The following is a 20,648-nucleotide window of genomic DNA, read 5'->3' on the forward strand; positions in this document are numbered from 1 at the left end:
TTTTATGACCCCCTTTTCTCGGTCCCTGCTTAACAAATCACTCCAAACCTTTCCATGCACAAGAAGACACACAGCAACGACTTTTTGGGGAAAATGTTGTGTAGATTCGTCAAACTGCGTCAAAGTTATAGGCATGTCAAAACACTTTTTCTATGGAAACTATCTCCTAACTATAACTACCAACCGCCGGAAGGAAGGACGGACACGGGGAGAGACCGACACAGACACATACAGACAGACACAGAAAGAGACAGACAGACACACACACACACGCACACACAAACACACACACATTAATGCAAAGTAACCTCCAGAACAAACATAACAACAACAAAAAGAAAATCGTTGAATCTACCCCAAGGAGAATATAGAGTGTTGAATGAATTGAAAGAAGATCCCAATATTATCATCAAAACCTCAGACAAAGGCAGTAATATAGTGATTCAGGATCTTGATAATTGGATAAAGACAATTGAAAAATGGAGATCATTATGAAAGACTTAAGAATAACACCATGGAACCTATAACTCAAGAATATCATCATAAATTGCAGGAATGCAAAGATTGAGATTGGATTGACTTTGAAGAGTATATATACTTGAAAGTTGACCATCCTATCAACCCCGACAAAATACTTTCTACCAAAAGTACATAAATCATTAATAAGCCCACCGTGAAGACCAATAGTGAGCTCAAGAATAATCAGCTTCTTGGAACATTCAGAAATGTTAATCGAAATATTAACATATTGCCTAACCCACATTATATTTCTTTTTAAGGGAGACTTCTTTCGACAAAAACAGGGGACCGCAATGGGTAATTCTTTTGCTCCCACTTATCCTAATCTTCTATTGGGATTTTGGGAAACTGAAATCATAAAGAAAGATAATAACAGGAACATCAACTTCTGGACAAAATTTATTGATGATCTTTTCGTCATATGGGAAGGAGACCAAAGTGAATTTGAGAACTTTATACATTTATTGAACAACAATAAACATATCTTGTCCGTTACATCTTCCATCAGCAGAGAAAGTGTTATCTTTCTAGACGTACATGTCTTCATAAAGAATCAGAGTCTCAGCACAAAAATGCATCGAAAAACGACATCATGTAATAGCATTCTCCATGCGAATAGCTGACATCCAAAAGATTTTAAATAGAGCATACCGTATGGAGAAATGCTAAGAGCGAAACCAAAAAAAAAGAAATTGCTCAGATACATCAGACACTGAAAAACAACTGCAAGAAATGAGCAATTGATTCCTTGAAAGAGGCTACCCATAGGAAGTAATAGAAACTGCGAGAAACAAAGTTAGGCAAAGATCAAGAGATGAACTTATGACACTTCAAACAAGAAATTATGAAAAGGATAATGAAAATGAAAAAATATGTTTGATCATGGATTTTAACAAAGAAAACAAAGAACTGAAAGACATCTTACAGAGAGATTGGAAAATCCTTGTGTTAGATCAAACCTTAAAAAAGACACTATCTCCCTGGGGCTGTTACACCATTATATCTGGGGCACTGCATGGGGGAACACGTGACCATTGGCAGTATATATGCTCCGCCCCCTTGGGAAATACTTGTATAGACAGAATTACACGACTTAGGGGGGAACTCCCAGAGGGCCTGACACTATTAGGCGGAGATTGGAAGGATGTCATGTCACCACTGGACCGCCTGCGCGAGTTGAGACGCGGACCCCAGACGAGTGGCTCCAAATTACATGTCCTAGCCACTACATTAGGGTGGTCCGATGTTTGGCGGGCTATCACCCAGCTGACGCGAAGTTCACTTTTTTATCTGCGGTCCACGGCTCGCTAACACGCCTAGATTATGTGTTCATCCCACATAGCTACATACACACATCTCTATTCTGCCCAGGGGGCTGTCCCAATCACTCTCCCCTCCTCCTCAAACTCCGCGTGGGATCCCAAAAGCCCTCCTTCCGGTGGCGGATTTCACCCTGGTGCCTTCACGACCCTGCTTATCAAGAGATCATACAGCAGGGCATTTCTGACTATTTTACATCTAACACAGCCATGGCCTCGTCCAAAGTCATCCTATGGGAAGCCCTTAAGCCCACGATGCGCTGGGGAGAAATCAGTTTCAGGGCGGGCGAAAAGCACAAACGCATTGCAGAACTTGTTGAGTTAGAGAATCGTCAGAGAGCACTCGAGGCTCCAGCCCGACTGTACGCCACAACCTACTCCAAGTACAACTGGACATACACCAACACCTTGATAATGAAGCGCAGGAGATTTGGCTAGCATCACAACACAGAATTTATCAATGGCACGATAAGTACAGCAAAATGCTCCATCTGCTGTGCCAGGCTGTGAAGTCCCCCAGTGCAGTCCCAACACTTAGAGATCAGGATGGAGTTTTACGCTCCTCTCCAACGGCAGTGGCTCAAATGTTCGCAGCATACTATGCCACACTTGACATGCAGCGAGAGCACATATTGAGCGTCCTAATAGGTGAATTCCTTACAGATATACCCCCCAGAAACTATCAGACTACACACAAGATCAGTTAGACGCCCCCATAACAGTGGATGAACTGAGTACTGCACTTGTTAGCATGCGCCCGGGCCGAGCCCCAGGCCCCAATGGTTTCCTGAATTAATTTCTCAGTTCACATATGGCCACGTTGGGTCCTCACCTGTTGGAAGCACTCCATAGCGCTCTTGAGCAACGTATATTACCGCCCGATTGGAGTCATGCCGAAATTGTCCTATTTCTCAAACCCAGTCTCCCTCCGGAAGATCCCGCCTCATACCGACCTATTTCTCTTATAAATTTTAAGTCTAAACTCCTGGGTAAAGTGCTAGCCCCATCCCCGTACATGCATTCAGGAGTTAATCAACCCAGACAAAGCTGGCTTTATGCTGAATCAGTCCACCCAACATAACATCCAGCGGGTCCATAACACCTTGGCAAAGACCCCAGACTTAGGCCGCCCCACGGCCAATCTGTTGGCTGATATAGATAAGGCGTTTGACTCGCTAAGTTGGACATACTTATTTCAGCTTCTTTGATCCATTAATCTCGGTCCGTGATTTCTGGCTTATGTTCAACTACTGTACACAGACCTCTCTGCCTCAGTCCGCATTGCTAGTCATACGTCGGCCCCCTTTCCTAAAGGCCGTGGAACGCGGCACGGCTGTCCCTGCCAGTTATTGTTCGCCTTGCCGGTGGAACCTTTGGCGGCCTGGGTAAGCCGCGACCCTCTGATCCAATAGCTTGAATGGTCACAGTCACAATCTGATAGAATCTCATTGTATGCGGACACTGTGTTGTTTTTTATGACTGACCCATGGTTTTTGGGACCCCGGATCCTCCAGATTCTCCGGGTCTTCGGGGAAACGTCAGGATTATGTACAAATCCCTCCAAATCTGTATTTCTTCCAATATGTGGGGACCAGAAACGCAGAACATGGGCCGCGCAGTTGTCCCATGCAACGGAGGGGTTTAAATACCTCAGAGTTTTCATTTCACCCTGCCTGACAATTTCATGGACACACATTAACTCACTCCTTACTAATTTATGTGACAAGCCCGCAATCTGGCCACATCTACCGCTATCATTATACGGGAGATCGGCAATTTTCAAAATGGTCTCCTTACCCCGAATACTCTATCGGTTAAAAAACTTCCCTTACGGTATTCCCAGTACATGGTTCTTTAAAGTTTACGCTATCCTAAATAAGTTCTTGTGGAATGGTGGCGCCATTCGTGTGCACAATCAACTTATTGCGGGGGCATTGCAGCCGCGGATGTCTACGCTTACTACGCGGCATCACACCTTCTGACTATAAATGACTGGTGGGATAATTCACCCACGGACACTGCTTTTGCACTTAAACATGAAGCAATGGAGAGCGTCCCACTCTTGCGACTCATATATGGTCACACAAATCTAGACTTCTTACCCCCAGATAGTAAAACGGTGATCCAACTCTGGCGACACACAGTCAGGGATATGGGTTGGCAGGGCCGTTTGACGCAGACGACCCAGTTGTAGCATGGTACATATCTGTGCCCAGTAGCCGCACTGTCTAGATTCTATAAATGGGACCTGTTGGGGATTTCCACTTTAGGAGATGTCATGCAGGGCACTACTCTTAAATCATTACAGCAATTACAAACAGACTTCCAGTTACATCAGGCGCAGTTCTACCAATACCTTAAACTAAGGCACGCTTTGACGCCCGTGCTTCACTCGATCAACACCCTGCCAGAATTTCATCCCCTGGAGGGAAGACTACTGATGGGGGAATTAGGAGCACACAAGATTCGTCAAATCTATCAGAGATTAATCACCCATACTTGTACTACGATACATAAGACAAGGGTGGCTTGGGAGGAGGACTTACTTGATATAACAGATGATGACTGGGCAGAGGCCCTCGCCAACCCTTGTGGCGCTGCGGTCTCCACACGTTATCGCCTCATCCAGTTCAAGTATCTACACCGTATATATTTCATACGCTCCCATCTCTGAATGATGAGGATTATTCAGTCCCCCACATGCCTCAGATGCGGAGAAGCAGAAGGCACCTTATTACACAGTCTGGGAATGCACAGCACTGCAACCTTATTGTCGTAAAGTTGCGTCCTGCCTGGGACAGGTCCTGTCAATGGATCTCCCATTTAACCCTAGGTTGTTCCTGCTACATAGTACAGAAGGGATTTGCGGGAATCACTACAAACAATATTTGCTTTTCTTGGGCATCACACTTTCGAAACGGGACATCGCTCAGACTTGGAAGGGGACCTCCTCCCCAGTAATTGGTGGATGGAAAAAGGCAATAGATACATGCATGGGAGCAGAAGTTGCTGTCTTTCAGGCCCGCGGCTGTCCACTGAAACACAGAACAATATGGTCCAGTTGGGCTATTTACCATGGCATTGATTTACCCCCTTATCACAATTAGACCCTTTATAAGATTGCATTATACAACTATCTGATCATTACACTACTTAAGTCATTCCATATCACTGTCTATTTACATTCACATTTCAACATTCTGCGCGCAGTGGTGTCTGTGACAGCCCGTGTCATGTTTCAACTGTTCTGCCTGCAGTTTCCGCAGGTCGATTGGTTGTGCGAGCTCATTGGTACTGTTGATTTGAGGTGTCTTCATAATCTATGTAATAGGCCTCGGCCCTTATGTACCATGGAACATTCAATAAAAATTTGTTGTGAAAAAAACACAAAAAAGAAAACACACTATCTACGAATCCAAACATTACATACAGAAAACAGCTTCCTTTGGCGATATTCTAACACAAAGTCATCTTGTTATAAAACAACCTACAACATTATCTTGGCTAACCACACCAGGCTTCTGAAAATGTTCAAAGTGTCGAGCATGTGAACATGGCCAAAATACATCTTCATTTAAACTTCGAAATGAAAAAATTTAAAAAGAAAAAAAAAAATCAAAGGGTTGCTTGTAAAACAAAATTTGTAGTTTATATATTGGAATGTCCCTGTGGGAAACAATACGTAGGAAGTACCATCAATAAGATAAAATTGAGAATTCTCCAACACTTACGTGCTATAAAGAACCAGGACCTATCCTATTCAATTGCAAAACACTTTTTAGATTACTATACAAGCGATAACCAACAACTGAAATATTTTGGAATAAAACACATAGGAGTGAAGGAATGAGGAGGCGACAGAACCTTGAATCTAAGATGTACAGAATCTCGTCTTATTTTAGTCATTGGAACTTGGACTCCATATGGCCACAATCTTGCCACAGAACTACATATACATTTATAAAACTGATACTAACTTAGATAGTGAATTTACATCTTTCACTGTACTTCAATCTTAGATGCAATGGATAGGGAAAATACAAGATCGCAAGAAATATAGCAATGGGATGAACTATATTTTGGAACTCTTAATAGCATGATTAGTAAATGAAAGATCCTCAGACTAAGTAAAATACAGCAGAATAGATCAGTCTTAAAAAGCACTTGCCCTAGCACTTTTTGTATATATGTATAGGGGTTTTGAAAGTTACAATAAATAACACAAACTCTGGTGGGAATTGAACAAAACTCCAGATGAACTCCCTTAGGATCGAGGTCGTTTAATGGTGAATAAATCAAATATTGTACTTAACAAAAAATGTAAATTATAAAAGGGAGGTATACAGTTTTAATAAGAATTGCTTCAAAATATGAATAAACACTTTTTTTTTAATCATCTTTGGACTAATAGAGAATCATCATAAGATATAAAACGAATATCCCCCCTTTTATTTCACCACTCTTAATTTAACACTTCAATATACATTCGGATTACGAGTTTTACTTGCAAAAACATCTTTTATAAATGTAATACATTTGTATTCTGGGGATTTTATATTATATTTATAACAAATCTCATGGAGTTATCTGTTTGGATAATGTTTTAACAAACTCTTGCACATATTAGATACATATATAGGATATGCATCTGCACTTTATGCCATCTTTTTATTGTTCTAACTAGGAACTGATTAAATGAATTTTAATGTACTTTACACTTAAATACAACATGGCACTGAAATGTTACCAACAAATGAGAATGAAGACTAGCAGTCTAGCGATGCATTTCAATGGAAAGTAAGAGGGGATAGTGCACAAGAGCACTTTTAAAAGACATTCTAGGCGCAGGGACTCTATGGTCCAGTAGAAGGCTGGGAGCCGAAACACGTACTCCGTCCATCTGTGTGTCTTCACTATGATGTAACTAATAAAAAAGAAGAAACCTACTGTCTATGGTGCTGTGAGTTTTCATTGTGGAAGTAAAAATGAAGACAGTGAAGCACATATATATATATATATATATATATACATACACATACACACACATTTTCTCTTTTGTTGAAGAAACAGACGTTGAAGTAAGCATCAAGTTGTCGAACTCTGGTACTGGTGCAATACTAAGGCAAACGTGCACTATCTATTAGCATTTTTTCCTGTTGAGACAAATAACCTCATACGGCTGACCAGAAATACAATACTTGCTGATTTCCAGACCCCACCATTTGCTGTTGAGACAAATAACTTTATATGGCTGACCGGAAATACAATAGTTGCTGATTTCCAGACCCCTTTCTCTATATGAACTGTGGCACAGCACCTAACTTTAAATGTAAAAATAACATTAAAAAGATTTCCTTTCTGGACGTTTTTAAAAGGAAACACTGAAAAATACCGCCCAATTTACAAAAGGTTTCCTAAGAGCCTAACTGAGATGGACAAAGACTAGAAGAATGCGTGCAACACTCCCTGGTGATTTACAAAGCCAGTCCTACAGGTGCTGGTGGAGCTCAACGCGACTGGAGCACATTTGGTCTTCACATACGACCGGTGATGGTAGAAAATGCTTGGTGTGTGCGCCTCCACAAATGTCAAAGGATTTTTTTCTTTTTTAAAAGCCATGCTGCATAGCATTGGGGTTGCTATGCAGCACATCTAGAATCATTAGCAAAGCCAATAAATAGGTCCCAGGAAACCTATTGGTTTTGCTAATTTTTGTGTTACAATGCGGTGATAAAATAACAAACCCCTTCTCTAGTTTGTTTAAATACTACATTGAATCAAGGAATTCACAGAGAATGACAGTGTAAGCTACAATTGTTGTGATCTACATAGAAGAGAATGATCTGATAACTATCAAAAATATAGACCCATTCGGTTGTTAAATATCAATTGTTATATATTTGTCAAAATCCACATAAACAGAAAAAAGCTACTTCTCTAAAATCTCTTTCATCCGTCACAGACGGGCTTCATGATGGGCAGACTCTCCAGTAATGACCACCGCCTCTTTTGACTTGTAATTGAGAAAATGAAATGGATTTCCTTCTCAGTTTCGGTAATTGGTTTACACAAAGAAAAGGCTTGTGATACAGATTCCTGGTCGTTTCTACAATCTATTCTCTATAGTTTTTGCTTTGAAAAACAATTTATCTGGCAGATTATGGCCCTTTCTTCCGAGCCTCACTAACGTGAGTGAATGGAACACTATCCACCTCATATAACTTAGGCAAAGTCACTGGACAAGGATGCCCATTTTCATCCTGGTTTCTTTTGGTAAGCAAACCCTTACTGGAGAAATGTAGGAGTGACAACAGATTAGTAGAAATCAACATAGATAAAAATTACATATAAAACTGTGTGGCCTATGCAGATTATTCAGTTTTCACTGAACAGGCCGACAAAGCAATCCTGCCGGTATTGGACAACATCAATAAATAAGTTGTGATTTCAAGATACACCCTAAACAGAGTTAAGTTGGCCCTATCAAAGTTGCCTTGACCACTGAAGTGTTAGAAAACGTTGAAGTAGGCTGCCAATCCAAATTATGTATTGGGGATTTTGTCTAATAGTTGCATTCGAGAATCAATTCTCTACAACAAAAAAATGGTGACTGAGTAAAACCGCCAAATTGCCAAAATACATCTCTTGGTAGGGCAAAGTGGAGATCATTAGAATGAGGATTTCCCGGGTGAGGACCTATTTATTTTGTATGCTTCCTGTTACAGGTGATATCTTTAGAAACATGACCAACTGATCTTATCCTTCCTATGGAAATCTAAAATAAAGCTGCAATCCCTCTAAATAAATGACTTGACAAAAGTGATGGGGAGGAATTAACTTGGCTGATTTTCATAAATCTCACAACAGTACAAGGCAGCAATTAGATCCTTTCACAATCCTCCTTCAGTCCTATAGCTACAACTGAGAAAGACTTAGTAGCTACAGCCAATATCATGTCGATCATAACCTCCCTTAAAATAAAATTGCCTCAATCCCATTAACTCTTGGTCACTATAGTGTCAGCTCTGTTGCAATTAATAAGAAGCCACACTTGGGAGGAAAAAACGTAAAGTAACCTTAATGTCTCTATGGAATAGTAAATACTTTAAATCCAGGGTGCACCAATTCAATGTACTAATCGGGTGAATAAAATATATCTTGCTACAGGATGTGGGCCCTCCACAGATGACCTGGAAAATACAAAAATTCATTGCATGTATGGTTTGGATAGCTAAGTTTTATAACGTCATAAAGTTAAAAGGTAGTTCTATCACAACTGGGACACCAGGGTTATCCAGAACCTCCAGATGATTTAAGAATGGTCTTCAGAAAGGCCATATGGCCTCAAAGCTTTATTAACTCATCTCTCCTATTCAACTGAAATGGATCCTAAAAACTTGGAAAGACTGCAGAAATGATGCTAAAACGTTTGGGGTACAAATGGCAAAACAGAATAGAAGAATGAAGATTTGATCCTCATCAATCCCATGTAAAACACTCCAAACATGGTGCAGACACAATTTGTTATACGTTGATCATATTCGACCTAATCTAAACTTCATTAATTAGCATCCTCTCAACAGATACTTGCTGGAAATGTCAATCACAGAGGGAGATCGGATATATATATGCTCTTTCAAAGTTAATATCGTCAACAACTGTGGGTAGATAATTAATAAATATATCAACAAAATATCTGATGTTAACACTTAAGTCAACAACAATATAGGGGGATTCAGGCAAAATTAGACGTAGTCCCGATCAATAAAGTTGCTGAATCTGCTGTTGGCTCTGGTATTCAAAACCATCCTGCCTGACTTGAAAGTATAGTAAGTTACCTGTTCACGCTTGATTGGCATGGTTCGTTTTCTGAGAAGTGCAACTAACATGACACCTTATCAATTTAACCTCATCAAAAACAATAACTATCTGGAATAAGCTTGATATTTTCTTACAGAAAATAAGAACTTGTTGAACATTTGACTAATAAGAATGGATTAAACACACTTCACAAAATCAAGAAGCAAAAATCTAGAAGTTCTAGGGCCCTTGACCATTTTCTTTCAACCCCTCCCACACACCCTCGTTATACTGATGACCTGACACTGATCCTCCTCCTACTTTATGAAAACTCTTGGTATAAGGACTTATGTTATATCCCAAAGATACAAGACTATTTCCACAGTACAATTCATCACTAAAGATTATATTATGATTGCGGACTGGCAAGGAGGAGCAGAATTGTAGTGGGTTCAATGCAAGGCATACTATTTTATTTTTTTCTCTTATTTATATTACTTTCATTATTTTTAATATTTTTATGTAGTCAATACGGGGAAAAAGCAGTGAAAAAAGATATGAGTGGGAATTGGTAGTAGATGCGAAGTCAGGACAAAGGTGCACACTTTTCCTGGTTCACTGAGCCTGTTTTCTCAAGAAAGAATGGCATTTGAGGACAAACACTTAGGATGGGAGCATCTTTTTTGGAGGGGGGATCAAATCTGGTGGGATAGGCACTGAGAGCATCTTTGTCCCTCAGGCCTTGCCCTCACCTACACCCTTTGTGAAAGAGATGCTTCCTTCAGGGCTACAGGAAGACTGGTCTGAACCAATAGGGTCAGCACAAAGAATTCATCCCTACTCCAACGTTAGATTTGTGAATTAGAAACAAAAACAACACCTTAGCTACAGTGTTTAGGTAGTTGGCGGAGGACTGTGCCTTCTTAGTGATTGTCTCGTAGGTGGAATCATTTCCAAAATTCATTGGCTGGTTTTTTCACGCATAGAACAAAAGACAGCCGACACGTGTTTCGCATGTTTGGCCAAAAGGCCGGGGGCTTTTTCAAGGCAGATTGAGTACAGAGACGTCATAGAAACATAGGTTAAGACAAAGGTTAAAGTGAGGGGACAGTGGGAATATTTGGACGACAGTTAAAGTGTGAGGGGCAGTGGAAATAGGTTACAGCAAAGTAGTGGTAAGTGAAGGAAAAAAGGGGAGAAAAGGGGAAAAAAACAGGAAAAGGAGTCAAAGGAATAGTAGGAAAGGAAGCAAAAGACAAACATAAACATGAGAGATAAACCAGCGAATTATTACCTTAGCTACAGTGGTATGGTAATCGAGGGGGATATGGTTTTGTAGTGCAGGAATTTGAAGGAGGGAGAGCAATCTCTATAAGATGTCCTATCATGGGAACACCCATTTGGGGCTGCAGTTCTTAGTCTCAATGCATAAATCATATCTACACACAGCTAGAAAGAATAATTCCAGCTAGTGTGCAGATAAAAAGGCTTGTAAACTAATACTGTAAGGCCAGTTATATTTTTCTTTATAAAGTAGGAAAACACAATAGTGTTATTTTGGACAAGGAAAGTTGAGGGATTGGTTTGTTGCCCCTAACACAAATAAGGTTGAGAGGTATTTGGGCATTTGGTTTGGAGGAAGGTGGCGACCAGGCTCATCACTTAGCATCCCTAAAATCGAACTTAGATGGGGAGGGTAAAATGCAGAATCACATGCTTAACAAATACTAACCATGCAATACTGCTCTTGCAACCTTGTGATTGGTTATAATCACTTGTTTTTTATTTAAATGCAGCCCATTTTCCTTTTAAGCAATTGGTGGCGTTTAAAAAAAAAAAGATCCCTTTTGAGAAAACATCAGGGGGAGCAGACAGTGGTCCGCAGAATACCAGTGCCTACCACCCACCCAGCCTTGAGTTTGCCGATTAGACTCAGAAAGAGAAAGGTGTCTGTTTAAGAATCCGTTATCACCCCAACTCAGTGGTCAACAGCTCAAAGGTTTTCAACTGCAAGTGCTGTCCTCTCCAAATCAGAAGTATGAGGAGCGCCAGTTTCACAGTCCCTTCTATTTGTCATTCAGAAATTAATTTAAAAGCCCTTTTTTGCCAGTTAGAAAGAATTATCTGATGAGTACAAGGGCTTTGTATATTCTAAAAACCACTTTAAGTGTCACAAAGCATAAGGTTTTACAAATCGCAGAGTTTGTGACTGTAAAACGTGTTTCTACATCTGTCCCTGAGAGCCCCGTTTAGAACATCTGGATCCACCTTGCAAAATAAAGTAAGGCTGGAATTTGGTTTATTTAACAATAAATTCATCTGAAATTACTTTTAAAAATTGTACATCACATTCAAGTGGGTCAGGTCGGGACACCAAAATCATACCCATGGAAGGAACTAACCATAGTCGATTACCAGAAGAGGAGTCCTTTGAGAAAATAAGTAGTCGCAGCAATGCCAACCTGAAACATAATGAAGAGACATGGGGTCCACTTCCACTGAGTTTAAAAAGAAAGTGAATGGTAGCGTCAAACTATCTCCTTTAATGATGATATTTCAAAATTTAACAAAAGGAACCATGCCCGGCAGTATCATAAGCAGAAACTCATATTTATAGAAGTGTTTTCCTGTAAGACTGAAATATAAGCAAGTTTGCTTCCGCTCTGGCCTAGTTCCACTTTTGACTTTGCGCCACAATGGAAGGAACATCCCATTTCAAGTGTATGCAGACTTTGTAAAATAATAGACTGTCATCCATCACTAATATACTCTGTATGTGCTCAGATATTCTTGAAGAAATCAGGAATTGGCTTTGCATGACACATATTCAATTTAAAATCTGTACATGTGGTAGGGCTTTTATCATCAGACTTAAAGGGGAATAGTGTCAATCTGTCGCACAATTTACTACATCTATGTATAAAACCTTGTAAAAGGTTGAGTATTATGAGAAAACAGCTATTGGCATAAGTCATTATTTGTCTCCAAGGCTGCTGCAGTCAACAATATTTCATTCTCTCTTAATCTGGTCAGCGCACGTAGCCAGATAGACTATATATATTTTTTCCTATATTTTAACAGTTTTACATTTTGAGTGAATGATTGGTCTTGTTCCCGTGGCAGGTTTGTTAGTTACTTAGCTAATACTAATAGTGATAATATGCAAATTAGAGTTATATTATCAATAAATGCCTCCAGCCATTAGTCATGTCATGGCAGAGAGACAGTAGACGTCAAAGCTAAAAGGAGAAATACTTTTGATGGACAGCATCTCCAGCAGAGTAGAATATTCTGTTGGTGGTCAATTCACTCAGTCAAAAATCAGGCAGAGCAGAAAAGAGCACATGCTAGATCAATCAATATACACGATTCCTGGTCAGGATACATATTGCATAATGAGGAGCAGGGCAGCACAGTGTGATTGTATGAGGTGGTATTGACCTAACAGCAGAATAGTATCTCTGCAGCTCAAGGTCGGTGGTAGATTACTTTAGTTACTTTGGAGACTTTGGACATGTGGGCTGAAAGGATCTCTTTGCTCGTAAGCAACTCATTACCTCTAGACGACCTCCACAGCGGGTCCTGAAGATCTTCCTTCCAGTGAGGGGTGTGCTCACTGGGCAGTTTGACTTCCTTTTTTTCTGTTGGTCGTGACAATTAGGAATCGTGGACTTTATTATTTATGCTACTGCTGAGATATTTTTTAACCCAATTACAAAATAATAACCATTAGCATTTGCAACACCAATAGCTAAAAGTTTCACTAACACAAGACCTATTGAAATGCATATCATCATGCAATCGGTCCTGCCTCTGGGACCTTATAAGTATTTAGTAATGCAGCATATTGTGCTGCCCTGTAGCTTTCAGGGTGCTGAGTCAGTGATGAGCAAGATTCTCTCATGCTTATGTGCAACGCTGCTGTTGTACCATTTTTAAAGCACTTTTCCAAACCTCACACACCTCCTATACAAGTCTTACTACAAGCAACACCATTTCCAATCATGCACTCCAGAGGGTGTCTTCCAAACACTGAAAACGAGAGCAGCCGAGAAACTATCAAGGACATAAGTGTTATATCTAGGTTACAATACATTTAAAAAATTCACAAAAGAACAGGATTGCTATAGTAACAAGGCACATAGCTGTCTTTGTACCAGATACCTAGACATCATTCCTACGGTGAGAGGAGTGCAAATTTAGAGCTCTGGCTGCACAAAATGAGATACTATCTTATCTTGTCCAAATACTTTTCTCCCAAAGAGAGATGGCTGCGGAAGAAATATGCCCAGTTTCCTTTCTGGTGTGGAAACGAGAGGAGCTGTTGGCTGTACTCTGCGAGATCAGTGCTAATCAGGCAATGTTAGTATCCGAGCAGCCGCTACTAATTATGAACGTAACTTCATCACAAGTCCATACACACAGCAGTAACAGTGTCTGCCTTAACAGTGCACCGCTGGAGCAAGTCTATAGGCAGGGAAATAATGGGAACAGTTTTATAGGAGCGAGTGTTTAACGAAAAAAGGGTGCTCAGACTATAAGAAATAACATGATGAGTAACACCACATGTAAGAGAGGCAGTCCTCATGAGTGGTTACAAAAGTAAACAAGCATTGACATAGCCAATAGGTCTCGCCTTTGGGACCTTATAAGTGTTTAGCCATGCAACAGTTGATGTTGTTGCACCAAGGATATTGTGCTGGATAACTAAACACTTATAAGGTCCCATAGGCGAGACCTCTTGGCTATGCCAATGCTTGTTTAACTCGTCGGTGCTATGTAATCTTTCAGGGACAAAGTGAAACAGATATGTTAAGTCTGGGAGGAGCGTGGTATGATTACTCCATTTGAGAAACAACAATCTATCAAGAATAATTTCACTTATTAAACAATGGCTTATGCCAGGATGTTGGGCGCACATTCCCCATTATTTCCAGTGCTCTCTCTGCAGTATGTAATCCTGTCAGAAATGTGGATGCTGATTAACCACAATGCCTGGGGTAGCAGAGGTGATACAGCACACCCTTTGACATCCAATGAAATCGCCCCATCGCACCCATGTCCTATCTTAAGCCCCTCGCTCATCTTTTATCTGCTGCTAATGGATGAGGTTAAGACATAAGTGCAAGGAGTGGAATTATATTATGAGAACCTTTCATTCCTGCCACTGCTTTCACGGCCTAGGCCTAACAAGGGCCGTGCGAGGGGTAGCACCAGCTACCACTAGCTACCCTTAATTTCTGTCTGTAAGCAGCATTCAGCATGCCAAGAATGTCCCGTCTTCTAAGAGACATCGCAGCCCCGCCGGCAATGTTCAGAGATTCAGCCAGTACATTGCGATAGCAACAGATTGTATTCCTTCTGCGAATCGGTTTCTTCGGCAAGTGCGTGAACGAACACCCTCACAACAAGAGCGCAAGCTCGGGGCGAGCCACTCGCATCTGCAGTGTGACTTCAAAACCCCGGGGAATTTCAAATCTCACGCTCGTGCCAAACACTCTCCTGACGCTGGTTTACGAGCAGGAACACTCGGATTATTGTTAGCAACTCCAAAGAGGGAGCGTGCTATGGAAGGCGTGCACAAAGGGGCCGTGTTCAGCGTCCAGAGCGCCTTTGGGAACTCGGGCCGTCACCTCCGCATGGGACATTGCAACCACTGCAAGTGCAACCTCCAGTGCGGGGCTTTATTAGTAAGGCTTATCAGAGGGCCTGTTCGCACTACCCGGTGTGGGTGTGTGCGGAAACAGGTGCCACATAGCTGGCAAGTGACCCATGTAATGGGTGATGCCTTCTGCCAGCACTTGCTTTGTATCCAACACCCCCACTTAAGTTAAAACAAGCACAAGCGCGCAAGGCTCGCGCGGCAGCGGGGGGGGGGGCGGAGAGAGAGAGGAGGAGGGGGCTTGCGTGATTCACTTGCGGGAGCGAGCAGCTGGCACCATGATAATTGATAACATATGGTGGCAGCCGCTAGCTCCCGCAAGTGAATCTCCAGACGTGCACGCGTTGCCATTGAAGGCAATGGATCGCATGCACGTTTTTGGCTGAAAAGCTGAAGCGATCGCTAAAGGTCTTTTGCTTATGCAGAAAAAGTGACCAGTGACCAGATTAACCAATGAAAAACAGCCATTTACAAAGGACATTAAAAGGAGCCAATTAGAAAGATGGGTGTTGCTTAATGTCCATATCCTGAATACAACATGTCTCGAAGACAGCGCAAGCGCTGCCTAGGTAAGACCTAAAAAACGGGTCAAGGGTATGTTTCACTGTGCTCAGAGGAAACATGTCGGCATCAGAAGGGATAGATATTCTTCCACCTTGATCCAAAAAATAACCCCAGTATCAGAGAAAATCGAGCCCTAAACTAAGTGGAAGAAAGTTTGTCATGCTCAGGATGGAGAAGTACGCCTGCAAGGAAGCCACCATCTTGTGTAGCAAAATACAAGGTGTCCAGACAGAAACCAAAGAGAGGTGGGACAACAGAGTGTTGATCAGTGCTACAACAGGAAATGATGGCCAAGACAATATCGATACATTTACAAAGAAAATGATGTAGGGGAAAAAGCTCAGCCCTGTGACAGATGACCAACCAAACACATCACCTGTAACAGGACAGCACTGGTCAGGGAATCACCATGAAAAACCTCTAACTTTGAGCAGATAACTTATGATATCACTCAGACTAGCTTATTTGGGGGCAAAGCTGTGTGAGCTGAGGGGTGGTGATTTCACACTAAACTCACAATGCTGAAGCTTTGTTCGCCAGTTTTACAGGGTCTGGCGAGAGCCTGAGAGTGAAGGATATGAAGGGTGAGCAGAAACCTACAGTTGTCCAAACGCTTGCCTCAGAGAGCTGAAATCACTGCCTGCTGAGGCGCAATTCCCCATCACCTTGATAAGTTTCCACCCCATGCTGTGAAGCCTGTGGAGAGGTGTTTAAATGAGCATGAGATCCCATGGTGCAAATACCTGGACGGTGGTGATAGCCCTCTAAAGGAAAATGGTGCAACTGATCTGATGGCTGTGGTAAAACTGTTCAGAACTGGCATTGTGCTCAGAAGCTGAAGTGATGGGCATGGAACCTTGGTCACAAGTTCCCTCCCTCACTGTGGTGAGAGGGTGCAGGCCAAACACTCCTTATGATGTGGTCCAGACCAGTGGCATTGTTTGCTTCACAGCCATGAAACTTTAGTCCATTAATGGACATATGGTACAGGGAACCTGAAGGCATTCTCTTCAACCATATGACTGAAGAAGATTACAGCATGGAAGGATTTTGGTAAAGGAATGAAGTCACAGATCGCTCTGTTTCCAAGAAGGCTTCTGAGAGGAAGAGCAGGGCTTGTGGAGAGCTAATTTCTCAATCCCAGACTCAAGTGGTGGGGCAGGGATTAGTGATTCAGACAAGGATGAAGAGAATACTGCCTTGACAACGGGGGGGGGGGGCAGGAGGAGATTTCTGATGCTCTTAATGTAGAAGCAGTTCAAAATAAATGGGGTAGAATAAATAAGTTGTTGCAATAAATTGTTGCAATAATTTCATGACTGAAACATAATTACACATGGTGGAGACAAAATCTGAAGTATTGGCGCAATTCATGCAAAAAGTATAGGATACCTATGCCAAGGCCTCAAAATTTCAAACGTGCACTGTGACCTTGTGCTAAAAACATAAGATAGACTGGAGAAACTTGAACACAAAGCAAGCTGCCAACCTTAAACTGACTGGTGAGCCCGCTATTAAGAGGTGTGAAAGTCTCAAAGAACATCTGCAGGCTGAGTGCCCATCAAAAAGCATAAAGCATTTCAACTACTAATAAAAGGGCTAACAAGAACAGAGATGGGCCTGGGTACCGTTCATACCAATCTGCCAGATGAATCCTTGAGTGGGATGATGTGCAACAGTTTTCTAAAAAGGACGTTAAATGCCAGAGTATCTTGGATTTCCTCAACATGACCTTGTAGGATAGGGAAAAGGAAAACAAAGGTGCCGAAATTGTGAAAGTCGTTTAGTGAAATGGGAAGTCCACATCAGTATTTTATTTCCAGCAAAGTTGACAGAGGTGGTTTATAGGAGAGACTCTTTGTTTAAGCAATTGGATGCGGCGGAGCCTGAAGGGCATGTATGGCTTTTCATTATGAGACAGAGTCCCATGATATGAATTGGTTACACTTTTGATGTGACATTAAGGGGTAACTTTTCTGCCCCAGACTTTGCTCTTTCTGCACCGGGCTTTGTTCGATATTTCCACCTCTCACCTTCTAAGGGGTACCACCAGCTCTTCTAGACTGTTTCTTACTTTGCATTAGGAACAAAGAACGTGCACTCAGGTCCTCATGCAAATCTGGCTAATAAGTACTTGTTTTTTAATCCTGGGGGTCTGCTGACCTTGTTTTAGGAACTGCTTTCAAAATGCTGATAAAAAGATTCTGTAAAAACAAAGAAAAAAGATTTCTATAATCAACAGTAAGTAAAATAAGGTTTACTTGTGTCCACTTGTAGCCATCTTCTAAGATCAGGAAGTGTGTATTATCCTCTAGTGACTGGAAGAATTCCTCTGTATCCACCACAGTGCCATCCTCTTCCAGCACTATTGTAACTAGACTGGATGTAATCAGCAATGTTTCTATGGCCTGCAAGCAGAAGGAGGCACTTGTTAGTTTCCGTATCTAGAAAAAGGTTTTGTAGCAACTCTTATGAAGCAAAGGGAGAAAAGGAGCACACAATCCATGACATTATCATTCCAACTCATAAAATTCGGTTATAATGGATCACATCACCAGCCCAGGAGAAAATGTATCCAAACAGAAACAATTTAGCAACAGGCACAACAAACATTAAATCCTTATGGGTGGAGAAGGAGATAGCCTAGATAAAGTTGTAGTGGGTTAATTGCTGTAGACCTTTAGGAAAAGTATAGCTACAACGATGCACGTAAAAAAAGACTCCAAAGTAAACCGCGCTCCAAACATTTACAGATACAACAGTGGCTAACCCCAAACTCTTGGAGAGATTATTTCTCAGAAAATATTTGATACAATAACGTAGGAATGCGGTCTAGGGATTCTAGATGCACATTCAGGGATGAAAGATCATATATTTGGGCTTGCAAAGTAGGAATAGCCTATTCATGCATACCACTCAGCATAAGTAAAACCTGGACTTTAGCCAGCTCACGTCCCTGTAAGAAAATGATAACTAATGCGAGCCACATATATAATGAAACTTCTATAAGGCAAACTGTCCAAGCTTAAAAACAAAAAAGTTCTACTTGGAGATATTTTACACATGTGTCACTTTCCTCTTGAGAACAATACAACATGTAAAGAGGATAAACATAGCAGCACCAGCTTCTTACTTAGTATTGTCCACCATGAATAACAAAGCAAAACCAAAGGGGATGATGGACGGAGTGTTGAAACCCTGAAACCGGTCCTAGGATGCTTGTTTCCAGTCCAGGGAGGTCCTGGCTTGGTAGTTCGGACTGGACTGTTCCCATGAGGCACAGGGTCAAGACTGATTTGCATATGGCTGGTTTCAAACTGGAACGGCATGGTGAGCAAAAAAACGATGGATTTAGACCCAGATCTCTGTATTGGGGTGAATCTATGACATTGTTCTGCATTCTGTCCATCAACTGTTGTTTTTGCATTTGTCACCCCGAATGGGAAGGGTATGCCCAGACATGGGTCCCGTGCTCTCCATGCCACTGGAATCAAGCTATCCTGGCTGAAGAGGGGCGAAACCCCGAAACCGGTCCTAGGATGCTTGTTTCCAGTCCAGGGAGGTCCTGGCTTGACAGTTCGGACTGGACTGTTCCCATGAGGCACAGGGTCAAGACTGATTTGCATATGGCTGGTTATAAACTGGAACGGCATGGTGAGCAAAAAAACTATGGATTTAGGCCCAGATCTCTGTACTGGGGTGAATGTATGACATTGTTCTGCATTCTGTCCATCAACTGTTGTTTTTGCACCATGAATAACACTCACAAGGTTGACAAACCCAGACAGGTGTATACCCTTCTGAATAACAAATGTTTCAGGTCTGTTTCACCCAATTACACAACAACCATCTCCTTTCTTGGGACAACTTGGGTTAAAACGACACCCACGTTGTACTCGCAGCCTTTGGATTACCAGTATCCATCTGGCTTTCCATATTTTTGAACTGGGGTGGCGAAGTGAGCTAAAGAATGATGATGTACTCAACCCAGCTCTGTGACTGGAGGGGAATGTCTGAAAAGTTTCAGCACTCCTCCATTATCTCCTTGTGTTTGTCATGTTTGGGAGATGGACAGCTCTCTTCCAAACTCCCCTTGTTTTCTCTGCTTACGAACCTTTCTGACAAACTCCGTGACAGACCTCTCCATCCCCGTCCCTCCTGAAAGTTGTGTACTTCATGCAGCTTCACTCCTCTTTCCTCCTATAATACAACTCACTCTCTTATTATTCCAATCCCCACAAATAATTATTTTTGCTATAAAAGGTCTGTGACGAAGACACAGATTGCAGAAAAAGTTCACCGGGGAAACTATGTATTGATTAAAAAACATGTCTTGGAAGGACGGTATGCAGCTATCACTCATTGCATCTCCATCAGTCCAGTTACATCTTGAAAGCTCCATTCCAGAGGGAGGGCTTAAGTGCTCCACACTGTTCCAGGGACTCAGGCTTTCAGGTAAGCCTTCATGTTAAGCTCTCTAAAGGAGAGTTACTTCCTCTTCCCAGATAAAAAGATACTCAGGTCTTTTATTTTCCATGAAAGGTGCTCCAACTCAAGAAAATCCAAAAGGTTTGATTGCCTTGTGCATACTTTGAGAAAGCATGAGATTTAAATCCCACCTAGCCATCACCTTCCAGTCTGGTGGACTGTGCAAAAATCCTGTGAGAGGTTATATTGTTTCACGTTTCCATTAGAAGGGGAAATCGATTCTGCTGGATATATTTGAGAATGAGAGCACCTCGATCACCAGCTGATGGTGCTTAGTAATTAGTTGTGCTGTGGAG

At 41.7% G+C, this 20,648-nt stretch overlaps 1 protein-coding gene across 1 annotated transcript in view; it reads right to left on the reverse strand.

Annotated features, from left to right (window-relative positions):
* CIDEA (cell death inducing DFFA like effector a) overlaps nt 1-20,648 on the reverse strand; it is a 135,575-nt gene that overhangs the window by 62,629 nt on the left and 52,298 nt on the right. The window contains exon 3 of the mRNA XM_085606066.1: nt 18,126-18,272. Within this exon, the coding sequence (XP_085462192.1) occupies nt 18,126-18,272 (147 nt within the window). The remainder of the gene's footprint in view (nt 1-18,125; nt 18,273-20,648) is intronic.

This window comes from Triturus cristatus, chromosome 5_1, assembly GCF_964204655.1.
Source record: "Triturus cristatus chromosome 5_1, aTriCri1.1, whole genome shotgun sequence".
NCBI lineage: Eukaryota > Metazoa > Chordata > Amphibia > Caudata > Salamandridae > Triturus > Triturus cristatus.